This window comes from Neoarius graeffei, chromosome 9, assembly GCF_027579695.1.
Source record: "Neoarius graeffei isolate fNeoGra1 chromosome 9, fNeoGra1.pri, whole genome shotgun sequence".
In the NCBI taxonomy this organism is placed as follows: domain Eukaryota; kingdom Metazoa; phylum Chordata; class Actinopteri; order Siluriformes; family Ariidae; genus Neoarius; species Neoarius graeffei.
In genome coordinates this window covers 34733506-34755589 of record NC_083577.1, presented here as the reverse complement: position 1 = coordinate 34755589, position 22084 = coordinate 34733506, and the positions used below count along the sequence as shown (strand labels likewise).

The 22084-nt window shown below is 43.2% G+C and overlaps 1 protein-coding gene across 1 annotated transcript in view; it reads right to left on the bottom strand.

The window, feature by feature from the left end:
- Positions 1 to 20966, bottom strand: part of kcnh3 (potassium voltage-gated channel, subfamily H (eag-related), member 3) — a 492909-nt gene extending 471943 nt beyond the window's left edge. The window contains exon 1 of the mRNA XM_060929349.1: positions 20891 to 20966. Within this exon, the coding sequence (XP_060785332.1) occupies positions 20891 to 20966 (76 nt within the window). The remainder of the gene's footprint in view (positions 1 to 20890) is intronic.
- Between the last annotated feature and the right edge of the window lie 1118 nt (positions 20967 to 22084).

The window sequence follows — 22084 nt, the reverse complement described above, 5'->3', positions numbered from 1 at the left end:
GCATCCCTGCACGGAGGCCAGGGGACAGGGCAGGAATATTTTTGCTGATATGAGTGATCCGGTGCGATTTCGCGACCCCCCCTGTTGAAGACCTCTGCGCTAAGCGACTGAAAGCCGAGGTAAGGATTAGTATTATAATTTTGGGTGTATCAGTTATTGATTATCATAATTCTGACTCGGGGCGGCACGGTGGTGTAGTGGTTAGCGCTGTCGCCTCACAGCAAGAAGGTCCGGGTTCGAGCCCCGTGGCCGGCGAGGGCCTTTCTGTGCGGAGTTTGCATGTTCTCCCCGTGTCCGCGTGGGTTTCCTCCGGGTGCTCCGGTTTCCCCCACAGTCCAAAGACATGCAGGTTAGGTTAACTGGTGACTCTAAATTGACCGTAGGTGTGAATGTGAGTGTGAATGGTTGTCTGTGTCTATGTGTCAGCCCTGTGATGACCTGGCGACTTGTCCAGGGTGTACCCCGCCTTTCGCCCGTAGTCAGCTGGGATAGGCTCCAGCTTGCCTGCGACCCTGTAGAACAGGATAAAGCGGCTAGAGATAATGAGATGAGATGAGAATTCTGACTCGTTTCGCCATTTTGAATGTTTTCATCTCGGACTCTGGAAGCATTGTATCTCAATCAATCTCGAAAAATATCAGCAAAAAAAAACTAGCTTGCAACAGACTTTAGCTAGATCTATGATGAACTTTCAATGTATGATACAAAAATAATACTTCTTTCAACAGATCATTAGCCTTTGAGCAGAATTGTTTTTAACTTACCAGGAAGTGTTATCGAGCCGACCGCTTTCAGTTTCATGAGGGCTGAATGAACTCTCACTCTCAGAATCATCTGACCCGTCAGAGTAAAGACAAGATCCATGTTCATGTGAATTTCCAGCTATCGGTTCGAATTGATAGGGTCTAACTTCACATCTCTGTGAAACATCGGGAATATCACTGTCGATGGTGTCCATTTCGGTAACCTGTTTACATTAGATTCCCAAGCGCTGGCTCCTTGGAAAGTTTTTGTTGCGTCACGGGTCACGTGACCACCTAGCTCATTAACGAATCCTTGTTTTACGCTGATGTATAAAAAAACTTGAATAATGTGATGATTTTCACATTTTTGACGCCCTGCAGTGATTTAGATGGCATTTCTTATGTCCTTTATACATAATTATGCCCAGAAAAAAATCCATGTCCCATATCCTTTAAAATACTGTGTAGCATGAACATGCAAAGACGAAATCTGATTGTGAGACTGTCACTACAGAGGATTTGTCATATTCTTATACAATGGGAGCTCAATATTTAACAGCGATCTAGAAAATATTTATAGATTTATGTATGTACAGTACCAGTCAAAATTTCATACACCCCTGCTCATTCATAGGTTTTTTTTCTGTATTTTGTATTTTCTACATTGTAGAACAATACTGAAGATATCAAAACTATGAAATAACAGATGGAACAGATATGGAATTATGTGGTAAACAAAAAAGTGTTAACAAAAAATGTTTCATATTTTAGATTATTCAAAGTATCCACCATTTACCTTGATGACACTTTCCACACTATTGGCGTTATCTTAAAGCCAGACTGCCTTTCAGATTTTTCCAAGTTTAGTTCATAAAAAGAATTTTCCCCTGACACCCAATTATTTTTGTTTAGTGGACCGAAAACTACTGAATTAGAATCACAGACTTCCACTTTTATTAGTTTTTTAAACAGAACAATTAATGAATTTAAGGCAACATGGCCCTAAATTCTGCGCTATTTTTTCCTGCTTCACCATGACGCAATACAAGATACTACGTCATGCATGACGTGGTGGGCTTTCCCCGTTCGCGCAAGACATTGTGGGATACAAATTTGAAACAGGAGAGAAAAATGGAGGACGTGAGTGTGCGAATGAAACGTGAAAGACTGACTACAGTAACAGAAAGCGAGAAGAAAAAACATTATGTTATATGCAAAGGAAAAGAAACGCAGGACCAAACTAATAAATATCGGCGGTCAGCGAGCACCTCGGTGTGATCAGCTGTTTGTTCGTTTAGCGACAGAATGATGGAACTGTCAGTGCAGGGTCAAAGGTAAACCTGCGCATGCGCACACGGACTTCCTCTGTCTGCTTGACTGTGCGAAGCGAGCGATTTCATGCACATTATTTGCTCAAGAATCCCTTCAAATTAAATAACTTCCCAGCCACAGAATGGTCTGGTGGTTTTTTTTTTAGGTATTACAGAAATAAACATATATCACAACGACCAAATTTCAGAGGGAACTAAATTTGACCAATTTTATGAAATCAAAATATCGTATAGCTTTAACCAGCTTCATGAGGTCGTCACCTGGAATGCTTTTAAATTAACAAGTGCCTCGTCAAAAGTTCTCATCTCATCTCATTATCTCTAGCCGCTTTATCCTTCTACAGGGTCGCAGGCAAGCTGGAGCCTATCCCAGCTGACTACGGGCGAAAGGCGGGGTACACCCTGGACAAGTCGCCAGGTCATCACAGGGCTGACACATAGACACAGACAACCATTCACACTCACATTCACACCTACGCTCAATTTAGAGTCACCAGTTAACCTAACCTGCATGTCTTTGGACTGTGGGGGAAACCGGAGCACCCAGAGGAAACCCACGCGGACACGGGGAGAACATGCAAACTCCACACAGAAAGGCCCTTGCCGGCCCCGGGGCTCGAACCCAGGACCTTCTTGCTGTGAGGCGACAGCACTAACCACTACACCACCGTGCCGCCTCATCAAAAGTTAATTAGTGCAATTTCTTGCCTTCTTAATGCGCTTGAGATCAAACAGTAAATAGCCCCATTCTACATTGTTCTACATTCTATAGTAATCCATATTACCTCAAGAACCGCTCAACTAAGTAAAGAGAAACGACATCCGTCCATCATTACTTTCAGACATGAACTGACTTTTAATGAATAAAAATAAAAGAAAAACCATTGAATTAGAAGCTGTGTCCAAACTTGACTGGTACTGTGTGTATTTATAAGATCTGGGTTTGTCTTGACCATGTGCCTTTTTGCGTTATCTGATAACATTTGTAATTTTGTAAAAGGCTATGGCACATTGTCAATAAATGAAACCCTGGTGCATGGCTTTCGTTCCACAAAGTGAATCTGACATTCCAGCTAATTTACTGAACTGAATTAATTTCTCATCATTGCTCTGAGACGTTCCTTTGACCTCATCTGGAGAACGTCCAGCTTTTGAGTTCTTTTGAGTTCAGGGTGCTGTTCCTGCTCTGCACTGACAGCCAAGAGACCACGATGCATTCTTGACACTGACGGGAGTTAATTACAATGAGAGTTGCTGGAGGTGTATAATTAGCAGAGTGTGCACACTTCGAAAGGGTGCGGCGTCCGTTTATGCACTCAGAATTATACTGATCACTCTGCATGAGCGCCAGTCTTGAGGGGGGTGTTGAACATTTTTGCTTTTTTTCATCTCCATGGTAATCATTCTGCCTTGTTGGATGGAGAACTGAAGTCATTTTTAAACTTGCTTTATTTCTTAATTAACATGTTATTCAATTATATTTTCGGTTTTAGTAACCTTATATCGTGACCCGTATTGGCAACTAATTGCAATTAAATATACTCAGCAAAAATAAAAACTTGACACTCATTATTTTTCAAGTAGTGTTTAGAAACTTTTCTTGAAAGAGTTCTTGTTGTGATTATGGTTAAATGCATTGTCGAGGGCATTACGTCACACATTCATTCTACTGGTCGGGCCTACGTAGCACGTGCGAGAGCACTGCACGCTAAAATCACGTTTCCACGTGACACAAGTGACGTGACCTATTGATACACGTGCAATTGATCTCACGGTAGCAGAGTAGAGTGTCATCTCCGAAAAACAAGGTTTTATGGTTAATTATTCGTTAATTTGCAATGCCACGACTGTCAAACATTCAGTGTGAACGTGCCATTGGCATGCTGAATACGGGAACATCCGTCACTGACGTTGCGAGGGCTATGGGATGCAGTCGACAGACCATCCATAATCTCCAGACACGTCTCCATCAAACTGGCACCACAGCCGACCGTAAGGAACCCTCCACAGAACTTGCAGGAGCTTGGTGCCATGTTGGTACAAATATGGCGGCGCATTCCCCAAGCTGTGTTCAGACGCATCATCCAATCCATGAGGAGACGTCGTATCGCAGTTGTGAACGCCCATGGAGGACACACCCGATATTGACATGATTTCATTAAGTTGTGACTCACAGTTTTTGATCATGGACATTGTCGTCGCATTTCTGGTGGAACCGATTCCATGACAAACATGATCTGTATGCTATAGCATCTTTAATGACAAGATAATTGAATACAATCGTTATTTCAAACCTATTTTCCAAAATGTTCAAATTATTGACTTTGAAACGAGTGTAAAGTTTTTATTTTTGTTGAGTATATTATACTTATCCGCCTGTTCGGTTTTTAGCCGTGTTGAATTTAGTTCGTTTGGTCCACGGCAGGCGTCGCTTATCCGACCAATCTTCATGAGACTTGTGCGAGACTTCGAAGCGTGAAGTGTCAGCCAGGTGTCAGTGCCGCCATTTTGAAAACTGTTTTCCAAACAAAGTATTGCACAAAAACGAGTTTAAATGACGATTACTGCCTACTTTTTTCAGACTTTCCTGACTGCTATAAAAACAAACAAAACTTCCGCCTTGATCACATCAGAATTCGAAAGAGGGCGGGCGCGCGCATCTTTTGACAACGTTAGCAGATGTTGGTGACTTTGATTTCCGCTGTACGTTTTACTTCCGTCCTACGATGTCTCGCACAGGTTTCAACGAATCTCGTTCACGGCCATTGCTTTGACATATGGACTGATATATTACAGAGCATATTTCAAACACTCATAACTTGCTATAGCAGCGACAAAATAGCGATCAAAATGCATTCCTATATTTAATAAAATGAGATAAACAGAATTGTGATAATAAAAATTTTGCCTTCAGTTCTCCTTTAAATAAATGGAGCAGAATGATATATCTGGTTAGGGGATGACTGGTCTTAATACGTCATGAAAAGCTTGGTTTCCTCCAATTACTCTTGACACACTGGGCCAATGTGTGCGATCTGTAGCTCCAATCAAGACACTGTTTTGAACTGTCGTGTTCAGTGAGTGGATCTTAGTGACTGGATTTTGAATGGAGACATGATTTCAGAGAGACCAAAACACACAGCTTACTCCTCTTGGCTAACCAATTGCATAGTCTCATGATGACGAGGTTTCTTATTAATCTGCACATTCCATGAGCAACCCTTTCAAAGCTTTCAATCTCTCAATCCATCATAGTATGGATCTGAAGTACTTAATCTGTAGTGTGTATGTGGCAATATGCCTGATGCAGGTCATGATCTATTATGTTCTTTTATTCCTCACATTTATAGCTCGCTGTTTGGTAGGAAAACTTGTTCATAGAGCTTTAGGCAATGTGTGAATGTGTGGGTGAGGCTGGCAGAACGCTGAGACCCATCAGTGACAAAAAAACTTGCAGGCCTACCAGAGCTAAACTGGCAACCGTCCCTGTGCACAGCAGAATTGCCTCCGATAATGATCTGCAGTTATACAAAAGGTATTTTCATGCCGTATACTAAATGACGCTCATATCTTAATGTCATGGTGTCCTCTCTGTTGTAGCAAATCAGTGTGGCATGACGTTGAAGTCATGACTTTGGTACTGATAAGATTCGTTACCAAATGTACAGCAAGCTAAAGGGTCCTGACATAATCACGTATAAATCAGCGCAAGCCGAGGTGAAGAGGATATCTTTGTGGAGAGATAAGACCTGGCCAGTGTTGAGATGGGATCTCCCATTTGATTTGTTTGTTCCCACTTACAGTGTCTTGCAAAAGTATTCATCCTCCTTGGCGTTTGTCCTGTTTTGGTACATTACAAGCTGGAATTAAAATGGATTTTTGGGGGGTTAGCACCATTTGATTTACACAACATGTCTATCACTTTAAAGGTGCAACTTTTTTTTATTATTGAGACACAAACAATAATTAAGATGAAAAAACAGAAATCTGGAGTGTGCATAGGTATTCCCCAAAGTCAATACTTTGTAGAGCCACCTTTTGCTACAATTACAGCTGCAAGTCTCTTGGGGTATGTCTCTATTAGCTTAGCACATCTAGCCACTGGGATTTTTGCCCATTCCTCAAGGCAAAACTGCTCCAACTCCTTCAAGTTAGATGGGTTGTGTTGGTGTACAGCAATCTTCAATTTATGCCACAGATTCTCAATTGGATGGAGGTCTGAGCTTTGACTAGGCCATTCCAAGACATTTAAATGTTTCCCTTTAAACCACGCCAGTCTAGCTTTAGCAGTATGTTTAGGGTCATTGTCCTGCTGGAACGTGAGTCTTAATCCCAGTCTCAAACCCCTGGCCGACTAAAACAGGTTTTCCTCCGGAACTGCCCTGTATTTAGTGTCATCCATCTTTCCTTCAGTTCTGACCAGCTTTCCTGTCCCTGCAGATGAAAAATATCCCCACAGCATGATGCTGCCGCCACCATGCTTCACTGTAGGAATGGTGTTCTCAGGGTGTTGGCTTTGTGCCACACATGGCATTTCCATGATAGCCAAAAACTTCAGTTTTAGTCTCATCTGACCAGAGAATCTTCTTCCATGTGTTTGGGGAGTCTGCCACATGTTGTTGGGCAAACTCCAAACATGTTTTCTTATTTTTTTTCTTTAAGCAGTGGCTTTTTTCTGGCCACTCTTCCATAAAGCCCCACTCTGTGGTGTGTACAGCTTAAAGTGTTCCTATGGACAGATACTCCCATCTCCACTGTGGATCTTTGCAGCACCTTCAGTGTTATCTTTGGTGTCTTTGTTGGATCTCTGATTAATGCCCTCCTTGCTTGGTCTGTGAGTTTTGGTGGGTGGCCTTCTCTTGTCAGGTTTGTAGTGGTGCCATATTCTTTCCATTTTGCTATAATGGATTTAATGGTGCTCTGTGGGATATTCAAAGTTTGGGATATTTTTTTATAACCCAACCCTGATCTATACTTCTCCACAACTTTGTCTCTGACCTGTTTGGAGGCTCCTTGGTTTTCCTGTTGCTTGCTTAGTAGTGTTGCAGAGTCAGGGTCCTTCCAGAACAGGTTGATTTATACAGACATCATGTGACAGATCATGTGACACTTTGATTGCACACAGTTGGATCTTAAAGGGATAGTTCGGGATTTTTGACATGAATCTGTATGGCATCCCCATCAATAGTGTCGTGCAAACACACTGACTTACCCCCGACAGCATCCTGTGAGTCCAGTTCTTGTCCAGTTTTGGTCCAGACGAAAAGTCTGGCAAGTTTGTTGGGGTCACGAAAGTAAAACGTTTTTCGTCTCAAAACAGTATGTGTTCAAAAGAGTGATATATTTGCATCACAAAACTGTTGTCAAATAAAAAGTCAGACCTCGAAATCGCTTGGCACTATTTTCTCTCCCTTGGTATCACTGCGCGCTGCCGCCAGGTGACAGCCACGGCTGTTTCATTCATTGTTTACTAGTGATGGGAATTTCGGCTCTTTTGGCTCTTCTTACTATAAGGAGCTGGCTCTTTCGGCTCCTGAGATTTTATTTTTGATTTAAAGAAATACACCACCCCCAGATGAAATTGAGTCAGTCCCTGCAGTCCCTAGAGTTGGATGAGTGAGCCAAAGCGTTTTGTAGCCGACCCAGCCATTGTCCTGATCTATAAACGCCCCGGTTAGCTTAGCTTAGCGTAGTCGCTGTAATCCGGCGTGTCCAGCTAGCATTGTCGTTGCAAAAGTGAATTAAATAACTCAAGATTTTTTATAATTATTTCTCATGACTTGTACAGTCACATCGAGTACACATATCAATGCAAATTAACACGAAGGGATTTACTAGACCAATTTATATCTGGAACTATTTTCAGCCACAGCACAGGCAAAGCACCGCTGCAGGCGCAAAGACACCGCGCAGCGCCTGAAAACGGGTGCGCAGCGCCTGAAAACCCGTTTTCAGGCGCTGCGCGGTGTCTTTGCGCCTTCCTTTTCCTACCTATTCCTTTAATTGCTGCAATTAACTAGTTAATTCTGATTCTATTTCTCCTCTCTGTTATAATCTGTCCTGCTTTTGAAAAGATCCTCTCTGGGGGGACAGATGCTGCCACTATACACATCCTCCGTGCCATCACGTGTGTAAGCCGTGGATAGAGTGCAGCCTTGGTCTCTCACCAGCTTAGTGGGTCTGCGTTTCGCTGTCACCTGGCGGCAGCGCGCAGTGATAAGAAGGGAGAGAAAATAGTGCCAAGCGATTTCGAGGTCTGACTTTTTATTTGACAACAGTTTTGTGATGCAACTATATCACTCTTTTGAACACGTACTGTTTTGAGACGAAAAACGTTTAACTTTCGTGACCCCAACAAACTTGCCGGACTACTTTCGTCTGGACCAAAACTGGACAAGAACTGGACTCACAGGATGCTGTCAGGGGTAAGTCAGTGTGTTTGCACGACACTATTGATGGGGATGCCATACAGATTCATGTCAAAAATCCCCAACTATCCCTTTAATCAACTAATTATGTGACTTATGAAGTGAATTGGTTGGACCAGCTCTTATTTAGGGGTTTCATACGAAAGGGGGTGAAACCTATGCAAACTCCAAATTTCTGTTTTTTCATCTTAATTATTGTTTGTGTTGCAATTTAAAAAAAATAAAAATTGCACCTGTAAAGTGGCCAAACTTTCATGAACATTTTCAAACACTTTTTGTTTTGCTTTGTGGTCACTGCAAATGTTTGAGAACACGTACAAATGGTCTGAGCAGGTGGCTCTCAGCAAACAAACATGGACGCTGGACTAAGGGAGATGTGCACCCAGATAGGAGTTACCCCAGAAAATACAGTACTGTGCAAAAGTCTTCAGCACCCTATATTTTTTTCATCCAAACTTTGCTATAGATTTCTGTTCTATGACTTCTACATTATCGAGTCAGTACAAAAACATTTTAGAGTCCAAACGTTCGTTTTCCAGGAAAATTTAATGTTACAGAAAAAAGTTTGTATCTGAGCAGCATATTACATAAGAGAGCACTTTTCAGATTAAAAAAGAAAACATAATGAAGGCTGCTGGGTTTTTGGTGCAAAATGAAGAAGCGAGTGTGACAAAGACTACGTTCAGACTGCACCCTGAAACGACCCATATCCGATTTTTTTTTTTGCCCATATGCGACCTGTATCCGATTTGTTATTGACAATCTGAACGACACAGATCCGATTTTTTTCACATGCGACCCAGGCCGCTTGGATATGTGGTCCTGATTCCGATGCATATCCGTTATTTTCACATGCGACTGCAGTCTAACCAGACAGGTCGCATTCATGCGACCTACACGTCATCAACAAGAGACAAACGTCACTATTCTGCGTTGGCTAATCCCGCCTCTTTGGTGGAAAACAACAACATTTGCACAGTTTTCAGAATTTAAATCGACTTTTATAGAATTGATCAAGCTAATGGTGGATTTGGTAGGGACCTGGATGTTGATCTGTTAGCCTGATTAAATAAAACAGTTTCTATAACTGATTTATAACTTAAACCATCCTGTACCACAAGATTATAAGATTGTTCTGGAAATTTCCAGTAATTTGACACCTTCGGTCTCATTACTCTGCTGCCCACGTTAATCAGATTATTGTGTGAGTTCCGCCGCCGCCACAAAAACCACATCGCCAGGTCTCGCCTCATCTCCATGCTTTACTTGCAAACTTGAAGAGTGCGCTTTTTTTTGTTTACGTATTACGTAGATGTGCTTATTACGCGTCAATTTGCGCATGCAGGACACTTTTGGGTCGTTTTCCGTTCATATTGGAGATCGCATACAAGTCTCATATAATTGGTAATGTGAACGGCCTAACAAAAAAATCGGATTTCACAACAAATCGGATATGGGTCGTTTCAGGTTGCAGTCTGAACGTAGTGAAAGTGTCCAGAAGAACTGTGGCTGGTTCTGCAAGATGCTCAGTAAAACCTACAGCTCATTTCCTTATCAAACTGCACTCATTGTACCTGAGAATAGAGCGGCGGCTACAATTATCGACAGTTCATAATTATTGATACCTTTTCAGATTTACCAATAAACAATTTTACAAAGGTGAGTTTCAGTTATAATAGTTATTATTGGTTAATTAATCAACCAGAAGACCCGCCTCGCCCTTTGATCTTATCGTCTGATGACAGTTTGTTACCTGAGATGGAATTTTTTTAGCACAATCAGCAAGTTGAGGAAAACTCAGACGTTATCGTCGCAGGTAAGCATGGTGGAAAGACCATGGACGTGTTTTTACTGATCAAATTCACCGATATTTCATGATCTGCTTGTCGAAACCTACTTTGTTTCTTACTCTTTCATTTGACAGTCGCCATTTTGTATCTAAACACACGTTTGAGAAGTCACGTGAGATGTCGATTATAGTGATCACTTTCACCAGTATCCACCATTATCGACACCCTGTGGAATTAAGTGACATGTACAACTGTTATGGATCGATCTTTGTGTAACATTGTTGAAGTAGACGAAGTACTTTAAAAAAATAAAAGTGCTATGATTTATGATAATATTTTTTTCTGATTCATAACAGAATGGAATGTTTATAGAGTATTTGGAATCCGATTGCAATAAATAGAATTCGACCAGAATTAAATTCCAGCATATAAAAAATTACATGCTTGAAATATTTAGATTTTTCTATTCCATTCAGAATTTTTTTTTTTTTTTTTGCAGTTTGTTGTAAATATCTTCCACATATTACAATATCGCTAGACATTTTATATTTTTAGAGGTAAAAAAATAAAGTTTTGGTTCGAGGAATGACATGTGGCCTTTGACCTGGATGTTCATGTGGTTACAGTGTTAATTGCCTGTTGAGGTTTATTGGCAAACTACAAAACTAGAAATTAATACAAACAACAACGAATGATTAATAAAATGTGATCTACAAAAATACTTAGAAAGTGGGTAGAAAGCAGAACAAAAAGATTTTCTGACGGAGGTTAAACATCATCAGTTCATTTGTTTACAAATATTAGAATTACTTCCTCATTTACGTAAACACCGACATCCATATATTTTAGTGCTGTCAAGCGATTAAAATATTTAATCGCGATTAATGTCGCGACTGTCATAATTAACTCGTGATTAATCGCAATTTAATCGCACATTTTTGTCACATGAAAAATCATTGTAATTCTCTTGTCAGCATAAAAAAGTGAATGGGCTTGCTCACCGTTCGAACTACGGGGGTACACGGGGGATCCGAGATCCCCGAAACAGACATGAGATCCCTTGAAAACATGATTTGGGAAATGTTGGAGGGTCTCTAAAATATTGGCAAAATGATGTTTATTGACATAGCAATCGTGTGTAACGGGAAGCATTTGCATATCCGAAGTGAGCGCGCGATGGAGATCTGCGCTCTGAGACAAGCGCAAGCACCCCCCCCAAGGGAAAAAAGGGACCCGCCGAAAATATCGGCATAGTTCGAACACTGGTTGTACCAATGTTTGTTTGTTTTTTTTATTGCAGAGCATAACACGTCTTGTCACAGCCACTGCAAAGTGGGGCTGGAGCCGCCGATGGGAAAACGAAACCTAAGCCGAGCACCGTGGCTCTTCGGGGGAGGGCAGAGGACTCTGGCTGTGCGGGGCATGGCATCATGTCACAGAGCGTTAATCTCGCGATAAAAAAATTATCGCCGTTAAAATTGAGTCAAGTTAACGCGTTAATAACGCGACATTTTTGACAGCACTAATATATTTATATAAAAGATATTTTGTACTGAATATAAGTCTATGCAAAACAAATTTTAAATGAAAACTATGTTTTGTTAACTTAATAGCACATACCGATGATGTTTTTTTATAAATAATCATCTGGGTGTCAATAATTGTGGAACAGTGTCGATAACTGTGGACAAAGGCGTCAATAATTGTGGAACGGTGTCGATAACTGTGGACAAAGGTGTCAATAATTGTGGAACGGTGTCGATAACTGTGGACAAAGGTGTCAATAATTGTGGAACGGTGTCATGTGATCTGATACACCAAGTAACTCATTTTTTTTCTAATGGAAGTTTGAGTAATTTTTCATACACAATTTATGTATTGAAAGTCTTTTCTACTTTTGCAATGGCCAAAAGATTGTTAAGGTGTTGATAATTGTAGCCGCTGCTCTACTATTGTTTTTTAAGCGAAGGGTCGTCTTACACCAAATATTGACTTTGTTTCATTTATTATGGCTTGCTGCTGTTTATAGTATTTCTTCAATGTTGAAACACTTCATTCCATTACTTTTAAGCCATTTTTGGTCCACAGCATTTCTTTACATATGCCTAAGATTTTTGCACACTACTGTATATAAAACATAAGTGTATGATTTTGTTTAGTCATCTTACAATAATTCAAGTGGTTGAGTTTTCTATCAGTTACGTTGATGATTTTTCTAAAAGCCTAATTTTTTGTATGCTATCGTTATCAATCTTCAGCGATTATATTGCTCTCTGTGGTCGTTAGTTTAGGCATACATCACATACGGCTAAAGCATGAGTTATTTACATTTTGAAATGATGCCTTGCTTGTTATTAGGAGCCTAGAAGATCAATGTCAAGTTCAAAGAAAACCCATTTGCCTGGAACTTTCGCCTCAGTTTGCTGAATCTGAACTCATCTCTAGTGTTGAAAACTCGTCATCAAATGCAACTGTCAACAAATAATGTTATGGAGGAAAACATGCGTAACAAAGCTCACGTAAAATGCTTTTAATGTGTGTCATAATTCTTTCTTTAGTTTTAAGCTAATCAACCAAATATTTAGCATTTTATATGGTGTTTAAAATGCATGCCACGAATAAACTAGTACAATTAGCCTAGACCATGGCCTCGGGCTCAGTAGATGTTTGTTTTCTGAAAGGGATAAAACACACCAAGAAGAAGAAACCTTTATTTGTCACATGCACACTTCAAGCACAGTGAAATTCATCCTCTGCATTTAACCCATCTGAAGCAGTGAACACACACACCCAGAGCAGTGGGCAGCCACATCAGAGCACCCGGGGAGCAGTCAGGGGTTCGGTACCTTGCTCAAGGACACCTCAGCCCAAGGCCGCTCCACGTTAACCTAACTGCATGTCTTCAGATTGTAGGGGAAACCAGAGCACCCGGAGGAAATCCACGCAGACATGGGGAGAACATGCAAACTCCACACAGAAAGGCCCTCGCCGGAAGCTGGGTTCGAACCCGGAACCTTCTTGCTGTGAGGTGACCGTGCTAACCACTACACCACCATGCCGCCCGCCCCACCGTGCCGCCAAATGATTTGATGTATTTTTTTTTGTTGAATGCAGATATTTTCTGCTTCTGTTACATGGTTACGTTCGAAAGTGCCAGCAGCTCCTGAGCTTAAGTGGCCATTTCACTAGTGATTACAATGAATCCTTATTCCTGCACAACATGGCAACATTAACCAACAAGACACACATATCATGCATTAATAGTCTTTTGAATTATACTTGATAACTCTTTCAGCGGGCGGCACGGTGGTGTAGTGGTTAGCGCTGTCGCCTCACAGCAAGAAGGTCCGGGTTCGAGCCCCGTGGCCGGCGAGGGCCTTTCTGTGTGGAGTTTGCATGTTCTCCCCGTGTCTGCGTGGGTTTCCTCTGGGTGCTCCGGTTTCCCCCACAGTCCAAAGACATGCAGGTTAGGTTAACTGGTGACTCTAAATTGACCGTGAGTGTGAATGGTTGTCTGTGTCTACGTGTCAGCCCTGTGATGACCTGGCGACTTGTCCAGGGTGAACCCCGCCTTTCGCCCGTAGTCAGCTGGGATAAGCTCCAGCTTGCCTGCGACCCTGTAGAAGGATAAAGCGGCTAGAGATAATGAGATGAGATGAACTCTTTCAGCTCAACAACTTCAACATATTAAGGGACAAGTAACATCAAATAAATAAATGAATAAATAACTAGAAGAGCACATACTAGAGCGCATACCTCCACCAAGCCACATATTATCAACACCAAAATCAAATCACTTGAATCTAGGATAATGCTAAAGATGTCCACCAAATTTCATCCAAATCCATTGACTACTTGTTGAGTTACGTTGAGAACAGACATCCTGGAAATGCATACATGTCCAGATTTGGATCAAAATACAATCAATTGTTCCTTGGCCCATGGCTCACCTTTCCTCAAAATTTCATCCAAATCCGTTCACTACTTTTTGAGTTATGTTGGGAACAAACAAACAAATCAATGGAGGAGAAAACATAACCTCCTCCAACAAAGTTGGCAGAGATGATTAAACAAAGGAGGGTTTGGTTTTCAGTATCACCACAAACCACAACGTAACATTCTTCAAATACGGCAGTAAAGGAATTTCTATACCACTGCAGCCCTAGTATACTTATGATGCATTATACGAACAGGGCTAAATGGAGCTATCCTTAGAGAAGCTATCACTATGCCATGGAGTGCAGTTCTGCAGTGTGTTCTATGAGTACAATTTCAAATCGCACTTACTGAAAAAAAAAAACTGAACATGATCATTAGGAAATCCCATCATCCGAATCCCATGATCCCTGAAGATGAAGCTTATCTTCTCACGAGCAAGCATTGAGCTGCGGATGTGCCTGCTGAGGTGAGCTGGGTTGTGTGGGATGGAACTGTGCTCAAACTGGTACTAAATGCACAATTACCACTTTGCACCTCTCTTTGGCTACATCCACACGGCAACGAGATTTTTTTTTTTAAATATCACGTCCACGTGGGCAACGGATCAGTAAAATATCAGGTACATATGGCAACGCAACGCTTGCTGAAAACAATGCAATACACATGCCACACCACTACGTGCGCTGTAAGACGGTCCCATCGGAGACACCAGAACAGTTGATGGATTACTTTGTTGTTCTACGCCCTTTTTGAGGAATGTATTGTTGGACTTAAACCAACATCTGAAGAGGTGAGATCGCTCCTTTTTTTTCCTATGTTTGCTGGCGGGATTGTTTTTGTTTTTGGAAAGCACACGGGCGGTGCGCGGTTTGGTACTGCTTCCGCAGTGTTTGGACTAAAGACTCTGCCCTAAGGGCTATTCTCTCACTCTCTCTTTGCACCATTACACAAATATTCACAGTGAAAATATTTTGTAAGCGCGTTTCATGAACCAAGTTATAGGATTTCTTGACAACTCACATCGAGTTCGTTACACTTCTACCCGGCGTGAAGCACTGACAGTCATGTGGTTGTGACGTCATCGTAAACAAATCCGTTCTACTCATCCAGACGATTTCGCAACGGCACCATTGCCAGATTTTTTCACTCTGGAACCCGTTCTCAAAAGATTTCATTTTGGGGCACCCAAAACACCGGTGCCGTGTGGACGCCAGGCCGAAACGATAAACAATTTTATCAGATTCACCTGAATCCGTTGCCATGTGGACAGGGCCTTTGTCTTGTCATTTATGTTGTTTATTGTGCTTAGATAGCTAGATGTCTAGATAGCTAGATGTTTAGAAAGCTAAACGTCTACTTAGATAGCTAAGTAGATGTTTAGCTACTAAACGTACACAGCTATTCCATGAAATCGAGTCGTACATGACGGTAGTTGGCTATAAGCCATGTACGATGAGATTGAGTGGAGTAACTGTTTTATTCTATCCACTTTCACTGGATTTTGAGAAACAGATCATTTTCATTTTTATTTTTGGCAAATTCGATCAATAAAAACCGTATACAAAACGTCCGACAAAATCATTTCCGCTTAGAATGTAAACAAACGGGCGAAATGACAGAGCATTTTTCACAAATTGCTAAACAGTAATAATTCTTGGAAAATAAAAAAGATGTGTTTTTACAACTACTCTAATACTTTTATTCTATATTTTGTTGCCTTTTTTTGTATTTTGGGGGGGTTTTGTTTTCAAGTACAATTTTTATTTCATCTTCGGTTGGTTCAGCAACACGCTCTGCCATTTTGTTTTTCTCTACTCACGGGATATGAGCTGATAGCCTAGTAGTAGAGTAGCCAATCAGAGTGTGCGATTGCTCATATCCAGTGAATGTGGATAGAATAAAGATAGTTATTGATATACCTTATATTTGTAATCTATTTTCTCTATAAATGCATCATGGGGAGCCTGAGGGAAATGGCATTTCAGTGCACTGTACACTTTTCCAGTTGTTCTTTGCGACTCTATAGGACACAGTTATAGAAGCGAGTTATTTACCGGTATAATCACGCTATCTGTTATCACCCAAATGAGGATGGGTTCCCTTTTGAGTCTGGTTCCTCTCGAGATTTCTTCCTCGTGTCGTCTGAATGAGTTTTTCCTTTCCACCGCCGCCACAGGCTTGCTCATTGGGGATAAATTAGGGATAAAATTAGCTCATGTTTAAAGTCTATAACTGTCTGTAAAGCTGCTTTGCGACAATGTCTGTTGCTAAACGCGCTATACAAATAAACTTGACTTGTGTATATAGACGTACTGACAATAAGGATGTCTTCAATCTTGAATCAAATGACAAAAACATCATCTAAATGACTGATTCTCAAAAGCTAATCAATCCTGTAATACTTTATTAACTACTATATGAAACGTTTAACAATAGGAAGAACTATAAACGCAGTGTAACTCGCCAATCAATGAGATGTAACTCATTAATGTGGTGATGCTGACTGATGCCACGCCTATTCCTTTCCGTTTTTCTCCCTCTACATCTCTGTGTGGTGTGTTTAGCTGGCTTTGTTAACCTGAGTGCATTACATTGCTTCACATAGCCAAATATGGATTGATTTTTCGAACTGAAAACTTTGACAGTACTGATGCCTATCCAGCACCCTCTTGTGAGCAGACAGTACAGTGAGAAATAAGAAAGAAAGAAAGCTTTATTTGTCACATGCACACTTCAAGCATAGTGAGAGTCATCCTCTGCATTTAACCCATCTGAAGCAGTGAACACACACACCCAGAGCAGTGGGCAGCCATACTACAGCGCCCAGGGAGCAGTCAGGGGTTAAGTACCTCGCTCAAGGGCACCTCAGCCCAAGGCCGCCCCACGTCAACCTAACTGCATATCTTTGGACTGTGGGGGAAACCGGAGCACCTGGAGGAAACCCACGCGGACACGGGGAGAACATGCAAACTCCACACAGAAAGACCCTCATCAGCCACGGGGCTCGAACCCGGACCTTCTTGCTGTGAGGCGACAGCGCTAACCACTACACCACCGTGCCGCCCCTAGGAGAAATTTATCACAACCAATTCAGCTATTGGCATGTTTCTGGGACATGGGAGAGAAGCAGAGAACACTGATGAATCCCAAACAAACACAGAGAGAACATGCGAAACTCCACACAGACAATAACCTGCGCTCAGGATCAAACCAGGGACACTGGAGCTGTGACACTGGAGCAACTTTACCAGCTACACCACCGTACCACTCACTTCTCACCTCATCTCATTATCTCTAGCCGCTTTATCCTGTTCTGCAGGGTCGCAGGCAAGCTGGAGCCTATCCCAGCTGACTACGGGCGAAAGGCGGGGTACACCCTGGACAAGTCGCCAGGTCATCACAGGGCTGACACATAGACACAGACAACCATTCATACTCACATTCACACCTACGGTCAATTTAGAGTCACCAGTTAACCTAACCTGCATGTCTTTGGACTGTGGGGGAAACCGGAGCACCCGGAGGAAACCCACACGGACACGGGGAGAACATGCAAACTCCGCACAGAAAGGCCCTCGCCGGCCACGGGGCTCGAACCCGGACCTTCTTGCTGTGAGGCGACAGCGCTAACCACTACACCACCGTGCCACCCCTACCACTCACTTATCCCAAAATATGTTCCAGTGTGCTGTAAAAAGAGCAAAGCATTCACTCCAAACTAAGGTTTGCATTGCAACTGCACATAAATAACAAACTGCACATAAATAACATCAAAGTCACCATAGCGTTGGGTGTGTGCTGCTTTGGTGCGTTAATTAGTCCAGTAGTACATGGTTTGGGAAGCAGCCAGTCTCTCCATCAGAGGTGGCCTCTCAACACCTTCCGCCCAGCACACACCCGTCTGGTTACTCAGCCCATCTGCTCAGTCAATTACTCAACAAGAGAATATATGCCTTTCTTTCCTGCTGGGTTTATACGCCGAGAAACAACAGAGGAAGGTTCTTCAGCAACAAAGGACCCAAGAATGAAGAATCAATAAAGAGAGCTGTTTCTTTTGGCAATCAAGCTGCTAAAGCTGACTGACACATGCACCTGCTTCTTTTTAGTCCACACACACACACACACACACACACACACACACACACACACACACACACACAGAACAGAAGAACAGCCTGCGACAAAATAATGGATCTACACTTTAAGCGAGGTGTTCTTTTGTCACCAACACACAGGAATTCAGGGTTTATAATATTATAGACTGGCACAGTCGCCTATTATAGGATGCACGGGCTCCAATTTATACATCTGATAAGCAAATGAGCTCAGGGAGAAGACAGGTGAGGATATGTAATAGCAAAGATGAGGTGATGCAATGGAGTTGTTTTGGTTTAGGCAAATATTTTTCATAAATGCATTTTAAATAAACTGTATCAGTGGAACGGGATTGTTCGTTGTTGTTGCTGTTGTTTTTAATAATAATAATAATAATCATCATCATCATCATCCCAGCTGACTATGGGCGAGAGGCAGGGTACACCCTGGACAAGCCGCCAGGTCATCACAGGGCTGACACATAGACACAGACAACCATTCACACTCACATTCACACCTACAGTCAATTTAGAGCCACCAGTTAACCTAACCTGCATGTCTTTGGACTGTGGGGGAAACCGGAGCACCCGGAGGAAACCCACGCGGACAACATGCAAACTCCACACAGAAAGACCCTCGCCGGCCACGGGGCTCGAACCTAGTATCTTCTTGCTGTGAGACAATAGTGCTAACCACTACACCACATAAGAAGAAGAAGAAGAAGAGAAGAAAAAGTGAGCCCCCCCATCCCCAAGAACATCAAAGTGACAAACACCCAGAGGCACATGATGAACACTTTCAGAAATATGGATAATAAACTGTCTCTGGGGTGAGGCCGTAAAGAGAGCATGATTTTATCTAAAAGGGATATAATTTGACTCCTACTGTCCTGTAAAAGCTACATCTCTTCTCCAGGTTAATGTATAGGCTGGACCATCCATCCATTATCTCTAGCCGCTTTATCCTGATCTACAGGGTCGCAGGCAAGCTGGAGCCTATCCCAGCTGACTACGGGTGAAAGGCAGGGTATACCCTGGACAAGTCGCCAGGTCATCACAGGGCTGACACATAGACACAGACAACCATTCACACCTACAGTCAATTTAGAGTCACCAGTTAACCTAACCTGCATGTCTTTGGACTGTGGGGGAAACCGGAGCACCCGGAGGAAACCCACGCGGAGAACATGCAAACTCTGCACAGAAAGGCCCTTGCCGGCCACTGGGCTCGAACCCAGAACCTTCTTGCTGTGAGATAATAGTGCTAGCCACTACACCACATAAGAAGAAGAAGAAGAAGAAGAAGAAGAAGAAGAAGAAGAAGTGAGCCCCTCACCCCCAAGACCATCAAAGTGACAAACACCCAGAGGCACATGATGAATACTCAGAAATATGATAATAAACTGTCTCCGGGGTGATGCCGTAAAGGGATATAATTTGACTCCTACTGTCCTGTAAAAGCTACATCTCTTCTCCAGGTTAATGTATAGGCTGGACCATCCATCCATTATCTGTAGCTGCTTATCCTGTTCTACAGGGTCGCAGGCAAGCTGGACTATGGGCGAGAGACAGGGTACACCCTGGACAAGTCGCCAGGTCATCACAGGGCTGACACACAGACACAGACAACCATTCACACTCACATTCACACCTACGGTCAATTTAGAGTCACCAGTTAACCTAACCTGCATGTCTTTGGACTGTGGGGGAAACCGGAGCACCCGGAGGAAACCCACGCAGACACGGGGAGAACATGCAAACTCCACACAGAAAGGCCCTCGCCGGCCACAGGGCTCGAACCCAGAACCTTCTTGCTGTGAGACAACCACTACAGTGCTAACCACTACACCACATAATAATAATAATAATAAGAGAAGAAGAAGTGAGCCCCTCACCCCCAAGACCATCAAAGTGACAAACACTCAGAGGCACATGATGAACACTCAGAAATATGGATAATAAACTGTCTCCGGGGTGATGCTGTAAAGGGATATAATTTGACTCCTACTGTCCTGTAAAAGCTACATCTCTTCTCCAGATTAATGTATAGGCTGGACCATCCTTCCGTTATCTCTAGCCGCTTTATCCTGGGGTCGCAGGCAAGCTGGAGCCTATCCCAGCTGACTACGGGCGAGAGACAGGGTACACCCTGGACAAGTCGCCAGGTCAGACAACCATTCACACTCAGGGTCAATTTAGAGCCACCAGTTAACCTAACCTGCATGTCTTTGGACTGTCGGGGAAACCGGAGCACCTGGAGGAAACCCATGCAGACACGGGGAGAACATGCAAGCAAACTCCGCACAGAAAGGCCCTGACCGGCTGCTGGGCTCGAACCCAGAACCTTCTGGCTGTGAGGCGACAGCGCTGACCATTATACATAAGTACAAAAGATGCCCACCATGGTCCAATCCCAGTGATGTGGATGGAAAAGTACAGTTTGGTGCCTGAGAGTGGAGATGAAACACACAGAATGTTTGCATTCGGTATAACATGTGGAAGCGGAAAGGAGCTCGGGCGGGCGGCGGGCGGTTACGCGCGCGCGTGCGTGCGTGCGCTACTCACGGGTGCCGTCGAAGCGCGTGGCGATGGTGTCGAGGAAGGTGTTCTGCGGCGCGAGCAGTCCCCTCATCACCGGCATCCTGCTCCGCGTGGAGCGGCTCCTCGCAGCCCGACTCGACTCGTGCTGCTGCTCAGCGCCGAAGCCGGACAGGAACCGGGAGGTACCAGGAGCGCATCCCAGCCCCTGCAGGAGCGCCCCGATCCGCGAGCCGCCGCGACCCTCCAGTGTGGCGGCGGCGGCGGGGCAGCGCGCATGCCAACCCCTCTCAAGGAAAATGAAGCATGCCTGCTCCTTTAGAGCAACAACTCCACAGCACAAAATAATAATAATAATAATAATAATAATAAAGGGAGTCAAGTTTCCTTAAAGCTCTTTAATGGCTCAGCAGGATGGAGTTCAAAAAGCAGCGCGCGCGCCGGAGACAGTCTCAGTGGCTCGCACCGGCAGCACAGTGCTCTCCTCCTCCTCTCCTCCACTTCTCCTCCTTTCCTTTCCTCCTCGCGCGCTGCTTGGTTTTCTTTGGTCGCAACCCCCAGCAGATGTCGGGTCACGTGATCAGGCGCGGCGGGCGCTTTTTGTGCCCGTGTGAGTGTGTGTGTGTGTGTCTGTGCCCATCCCAGGAACGGGTTCGTCTTCATCCCCCACGATCCCCCCCCATTTGTTTTTGCACTAAACACCAGGCATGGACATGGAGTTTTAACACCACAGACAGCTCAGATTAGTTTATTACTAATTCACATCCCCATGCACATAATTCTTTAATTAAACACACTAGCGACTTCATTTCCATTGGTTGTAAATGTAGCCTATTGCTTGTTGATGAAATTCACGTGTTACATCATGGATCCAATGGACCTGTGGTGACACCCCAGGATGCGGATGTTCTGATTCCATCCACACTGTGGGAAATGCAACCGTGCTTTATTTGAGAGGGAATGCAGTCGTGCATATAATCTTAACAAGCACATGGGCTGCAAATGGCACATGTGAGATGTGTTTTTCACCACTTAAAGCCTCCAGTTACAAGGTTTCAAGCACAGCTTTCAAAAGCCTAGTTTTTGGGGAGAGCAGCATAAAGGTTTTACACCACACCACCACCACCACAATAAGGCTGACAGACCGAGCCACGAGCATTCACTGCACTCTGTCACTTTAGGCAATTTTGTGCGTTATTGTAATAAATAAATAAATAAATA